At 45.7% G+C, this 6,596-nt stretch overlaps 1 protein-coding gene across 1 annotated transcript; it reads right to left on the bottom strand.

The window, feature by feature from the left end:
- Positions 1-23: 23 nt before the first annotated feature.
- On the bottom strand, positions 24-6,119 carry LOC111249684 (protein ILRUN). The gene has a single exon (XM_022803891.2). It carries the CDS (start codon positions 4,126-4,128, stop codon positions 3,217-3,219), a length of 912 nt encoding a protein of 303 aa, XP_022659626.1. The 5' UTR covers positions 4,129-6,119; the 3' UTR covers positions 24-3,216.
- Between the last annotated feature and the right edge of the window lie 477 nt (positions 6,120-6,596).

Below are 6,596 nucleotides of genomic sequence, written 5' to 3'. Positions count from 1 at the left end.
TACTCAAATCAAAAGACGTCTGCTAATATCCTTTTTCTTTCTTGAATGTTTTTATTAATTTTCGACATCGTTACATTACACTGTTTTATAGTAGTTGTTCTCTGCCCTAAGATTCGTCTCATCCTTAGGTCATTTAGAAATTTCTATATTGAATAGCTTTCCTGATTTCAAAATTTCCCGCCAGTTCCCCTGTCGTCAACATTTGTTCCTCCTCTTTAGAAATCATTAATTGAAAGCATTAATCACCTGTTTATGGGTACGCATCACGCTGGTTTTTGTCGATTGCATTTCGTTACTTTTCCATTTAGCATATGTTTGTCTTTCTTACACGGTCGAACGCCACAGTGTCAACAGCAAAATAGACTAACTTAGATTCATTGGTCATTCACTTACATTCACTTTTATCTTTTGGTCTACCCTTATTGGAATCTTTATGCATAATGCTTTAAACAAGCACAATATGCATCGTAAGCTATACTCGCTTGTAGTCGAAGGTCGCATTTTCATTCTTACCATACATACCACGTTTTGAATGATCGTCTTTATAATGATCATTAATATCCATAATCATTCTGTGCTTGATTGATAACTCTTGATTGATAATAATCGCATCACTGTAGCTTTTTTCTCATAGCTTCTTCTCTTCTACAAGTCATCTCAATTTCATCTTCTTCCTACTAATTATCAATATCAGATTCAGCTAGAACTATACTTATCTGTATTAGTAATCAAAACCTTTTCGTTACGATGTGACCGTTTGTCTCTTTAATACACATCTTTTTTGGGTTTTTGAATAGCGTTTGTATAAATTTTCTTAGCCTTCTTGGTGTCTAACTCAGCGCCTTTTTGCATACTGCCGTTAACTATGCAGAATTACTCTTATCTATTCAACGAATTGTTTTATATTCATACTTTCTTGTTTTTAACGATCTTTGCGCGTCATCAATGCGCTTTCATTAGTACCTAATAAACCTCTTATTATGTGACGATTATTCAAATCGATTATATCAATAGTCCACATTATGAATCATTGATTCCAAGCCAATACTGTACACAAATATATATATATATATATATATATAATAGTTTTTAAGTGTTTTCCCTCTCAAATCTTCTTACACCTTCTTTGTCATATTTAGCTATACCCTTATTTTTATTATTACTCGATAAAATTGTCGAGCTGCAGCGTCGCACCGCGAAGTTAATCCGTTGGCAATCTCACCGACACCCGGAGTACTAACCCCTTTCTACTAATGAAAGCTGTCTTCAGCTATGAATAGTTCTACTAGTTTATTAGTAATGGCAGGGGTGATGATGATAGTTGCCATTGTACTGGTGGTGAAAGAGGTCGACAAACAGGTAGTCGCATTTTGGCGTGGACGAAAACCTATTCGTGCCCGTCATGACATAATGCCTGCTTGTTTACAATCGACGCTTTTGACTGGCTAAGCGGGCCATGCACATCCTAGCTGTCATCAATTGCCCCCAGACCGCCCGCTGCTCGGTCGGAGCTCGTGAACTGGCCCCGTGAAATAAGCAGTTGTTGCTAAGAGTATCGTCGCCCCTGTCTCGGCTCGCCGCACCACCGGTTTACCTCTTGGCAAATGCGTTTTTTTAGGTGCCATTAGGTCACTCGCACACTCATTCCAGGGGACCGTTGAGCGAATGGCGGCTGACTACTTAGTCCAATTGTCGCCTGACTGTCTGACGCCGTACGGGCCAACAAAGATGCGGTACGTAAACGCGCAAGCGGTTTTAGGTTGTTTTTGTCTCTACAGATAACAGTTTATGCTAGTAGTCCGGGGTGGAGCTGGTCATAATACCATGATGGCCTGTTATACCAACTCAACTGCTGTACGTTCGCTCCTAATCAGTCCGACTCTCTTCGGGATTGGAGTATGTGCGGTAAAATATGTATCAGCGACAATTCTGCGCCGTGTCAACGACACTACGTCGATAGTACCCTATCGTTGCAACGAGAGTGGTCCGCTTCCTCTCACAAACCAAAAACAAATCGATGGCAGCAGGTGCTAGCACAATACGCAGCACAAAAAACAAAAGAAAATATACACACGCTCTCTGACAGTCCCTTTTGCTTTCGCATGCAGAAGCCACATAAACATAACTCCCAGTATACGAAGCGCGTGCATGCAGAGGCGCTCAGGTAGACAGACGAATAGAAAAACAAACATTTAGACATACAAAACGATACAGATGATAGTGAGAAAAAGCTATAGTAGAATTTATTATCTGTAGGAGTATTAGACAATCGCCTAATTGTTACCTTTGGAAAAACACCAGCCATCACCTATGTCTTGTCGCGCTGTCTCCATGTGCTGTTGGACGTGGTCATAAAAGTTTGCCTCGTCAGCTACGCCAGCTTGAGCAGGACAGAAATGGCAATTGGGCGTTTAAGGTGTGCTAAAAGGTATATTAAACAGTAAAAGGACGCCGTAAACAACTTTTTTTTTTCAATTTGAAGCTATTACGGTTGCTGTTGTTGTTTTTATTTGTTCATTTGTCGTCGTGGCTTGTTATAGCTTTTGATCATTTTTTAGCGTTCACTCTGCAGATTAATGGTCAGGCGTTTTGTATCTCTTTTTTTATCTAATTCTGGGTTTCTGGCCCATTGCTGCTGCGTACCATGGTGGTTAAGTGATACGAACCCAGTACTACTACTACTATTACTACTACTACTACCACCACGCATTTATAGAAAAAGTGGCGCTTTTTGTACATTTTCAGCAGCAGAATTTGCAGCAGCTTGATCCAGAGAACAGGTCATCGTGTCCACGAAACAACCAGTTTTTCCGGTTGGTGTTAGCTGGCCACTGACGATCGCATTGCCGTTGAGTTATATAAGAAACAAGAAACACTATTTTTTTGGGATATAGATTTACTGAGTCGCGAGTCACATGGGGTTGCCGCACGGCGGCGAAGGGTAACGAGGTGTGGAAAATCATGAATATTGTAAGCTGACGTTTGTGTTATTACTATGTCGCTGAAGGTTGCTTGCATTATGATTTAGTTGGTATTGTTTTATTAATTTTTCTTCGATTTACAGCAGCTACTATTAGCTTTGGATGCTTCGCTACCATAAATGATGTTGTTTCATCATTGTTCTAGACGTTGTATTCGCCCTGGCTGTTGCTAGCACACCATTAATTTTTTTCCCTACTGTCTTCATATCAGCACCACCATCAGGTTCCATTTTCATCAAGCATGGCAGGCGTCCATTTGCTGGGTAACAGCTAGCACGCCACCTTCTTGCACTTGAAACGCAATCCAAATCGTATCTCCAAATGGACCGTCGTCGTCGTATAATCGCCACTGACTTTGATATCGGCCCGGCTCGGCCGGTGAGAGCAATCGTATTGAGAGATCAATTTCTTCGTTGGGGGCGACCGACTGATCTAACCGTACGGCATCATCGCCTTTAAGAAAATCACCCGACACATACTTGAACACGGAGCCTCGCGGCCACGCTTGAGGCCCACTGTTCCGAACGCGTAGTGTCTTGACGAACGCCGTGTCGGGGGTGACAGCTTCACCATTGCCGATCGTGCGATCCTCGACAAGAGACATGGCCCGAGCTGGTTGTATGGCCCATTGGCTAACGGCAGCCGCCAATGCCTCCTCACTATTGGCCCGGTTTACAGGGCCAGTGAATGAGTCAAAATATGCCTGCGCTGAACCGGTTCCGCTGCTACTAGAAGAACTGTTCCTGTTGCTTATTTGCTCCCAGCCAGTACATGAGTCGGTTTTTACCACGTTATTACTGCTACTACTACAGCTGCTACTGTACTCAGTGTTTGCGTTGCTGGAGTTCGTACTGGTTGCCGCTATGGCGTTGCCTCCGCTGGGATTTTTCCCGCTGAAATTCTGGCTAAACTCAAAGTACGACCAGACGGCAGCTTCAAGGTTCCAGTTATTCATATCAAGGAAGAAGGCACTTTCTGTTTGTGACAGCCCCTCAGCCAGCTGCTGCATCCGCTGAATGAGGACATCTCGATCCGTCGTTCCCATTCGAGAAAACTCTTGAAGAAGTCCACCCCAGTCGGGGTCCATTTGCTGTGGCTGCTGTTGTTCCTCGCTGCCCGTCGTCGTTGTCGTATCGTCAACTTCCATCGTAAACTGAGAATGCCGTTGCAAACAGAAAAGATGACGAAGGCTACCCCAAGGCGGGGACTACGACACCACGATAACCGCTACAAGCACCTCACAATCCAGTCAGCTTCCACCGGAAAGCCAACCACCCACAGTTGTGCAGTTACTGTCGACTACTTACAGCGTGATCCCCACATAACACACACACACACCCGCGCGCACCCACAGAAACACAAAGACGCCTCCCGGGGATCGCTCACACAGTGACAACCCAACGACAGCGGCCGACTTAACGACGACGAAACGTACCGCTATGAAATCAAATTGCAGTTGGGAAACAAATCGAGCAATATAAATTTAGGGAGTAACCCCAGCACCGATTATGTAGATCCTGCAAAATGACTAATATCACACGTTGTGCTAACAGGAAGAACTCGCAACGCATGCGCCAAACTCAATACGAACATGGATTAGAAGCTGGCAAACGATCATCCGCTTTTGTGACACACGCACACGTATACATAGGCCGGTTGGCGATTTGTGTCGACGAAAAATAAGAGAAGTCCGCAGAAAACCGTACAATCGAAACAGTTAACTAATATAGCCAGGCCACTAGTTGCCACGAATGCCAAGAGCCACCCTAGTTCGGCACACAGTGCTTCGACTGGTGCCTGGCTACCAGCTCGTGTAAACCAGCGCTGGTTGTATATTGCCTTCAGTTGTAATGCCTCCTTTGCCGCAGCAGGACAATTCGTTTAACCACGATCTGAGCCAATGATGCGGTAGTTTCAGTCACTTTGTAAGGATGCTTAGGGTACTCCGAGGCGAATTAGGAGCAACCAACCTGATACCTCGTTAGACAAACTACCGTCCTCGTAGCACAACGCTCACTAATTCATATCATAAACTACATCAGTTGTTAACGACAGTAGCTAAATGCCATCAGCTGATCACTTTTTTCTGCGACATTTTGTAGCTAGGGCTGAGATCGCTCCGTCAGTTAACCGTAATGCTCGGAACAGCATCAGGACGCCACGGGTTTGAATGTTATGGCGGGCAGGCAGGCAGGCGAACAGTCAGGCAGACGCAACGGCCAGCAGGCGCCACAGCCTAGTCCCGGCTGAGTAACCAGCATCGGCAGCACATATCGGTGCAGCTATAAAGCTGAGCGCTCTCATCTTTCATTGAAGGGACGTACTGATGGATATCAAACCGACATTTCGATATCTACTGGTGGCTCGATGCGCGCGCTTCTTTACAGACGTTTCTCACTAATATAGACAGTAATGATTGATACAGCAGGCTTTGCTTTGGCTCATATTGCGAATTGCATGAAGAGTAAGAAAGAGAGGGTTCTATTGGCATCGTATGACTAGCCAGCGAGCCAGCTGCCAGATTTTTAAGTAGGATCGTAATAGCAGCAGCAGAAATCGCGCCGTATGGCGTGTACATCAGTGGGGAGCCATTGTTCTGAACAGAGCTAAAAAAGGATGAATTCAAATCGAGCAGATTTTGTCATATCGTGTAAAATTGCGGCTCACAGGGCGCAGTGGATTTGTCGGAAGGCAGTGTACAGACGTGTGGGGCCTTTTACCGAGTAAGGCAGCAAGTGTCTCATGGGCTGCCAGAGAAATAAAATAGCGTTTGACGAGGCGGGAAAGTGGTTGACGATTGGAGTGCTGGTGGTGCCAGTCGAATAAGTAGTATGCTCTAAGTCGGCAGGGTGTCGAACTGCACTGACTATAACCTAAGTACCTTAACGAGCTCAGTAGTTCGCTAGGGGACACTGCAGCTCGGTCATGGTCCCTCACTATGCAGCAGCTTGCCTCCGTGATATCTGTATACCTTGTGTGTGTGGCTTTTATGTTGTGGTTTTGATGCGTGCACGTAGAGGCTGCTTTAGAACGGTACCAATGTGTAGGATCGGATCGGACCAGTTCGGTTAGCCCAAAGACCGACCAATGGAGCGAGAGGGATGTACTACAGGACGCATGCGCCAGGATTCCCAGGGGCCCGCACGAGACTGTCCCGTCTCTTCACCCTGCCCTTGCACCCCCTTTCACCCGCCCCCCCAACCCGTGCAACTTTATCCTAAACCCGCTGCCGGCCAGAAACGAGCTGTTGGAGATCCGTGTGTTTTCCACCAGCGCTTTTGCGTAGCTTCTCTTTATCCATCTGACATTAGGTTCATAGTGGGCGTCATAATTTTGCTTGCTACTAGGGTTGCATGGTAAAGTGTTCATGAGAAGGGCCTCGCACAACGGCATCTGATGGGCTCCGTGAAGTAGTGACATGGAAAGAGGGGAGCGAAGCTAGCGAAGCACTCTGCATGGTGCTTCACTATGCAAAGCGTAACTGTCGGTAACAGCAAGCCGGGGGAAGAGGTTAGTGAGGGGTTCAGGATTGACAGCACAACTCAATGGTGATAAAGTATATAAAGCTCGGCGGCTGATCTGTTTCCGTTGTTGAAGCGTCAAAAAACCTTGTGC

Source organism: Varroa destructor, unplaced genomic scaffold, assembly GCF_002443255.2.
Source record: "Varroa destructor unplaced genomic scaffold, Vdes_3.0 BEIS01000004.1, whole genome shotgun sequence".
NCBI classification, from domain to species: domain Eukaryota; kingdom Metazoa; phylum Arthropoda; class Arachnida; order Mesostigmata; family Varroidae; genus Varroa; species Varroa destructor.
Note: the sequence above shows the minus strand (reverse complement) of the source record. Positions and strands in the feature narration are given on the sequence as shown.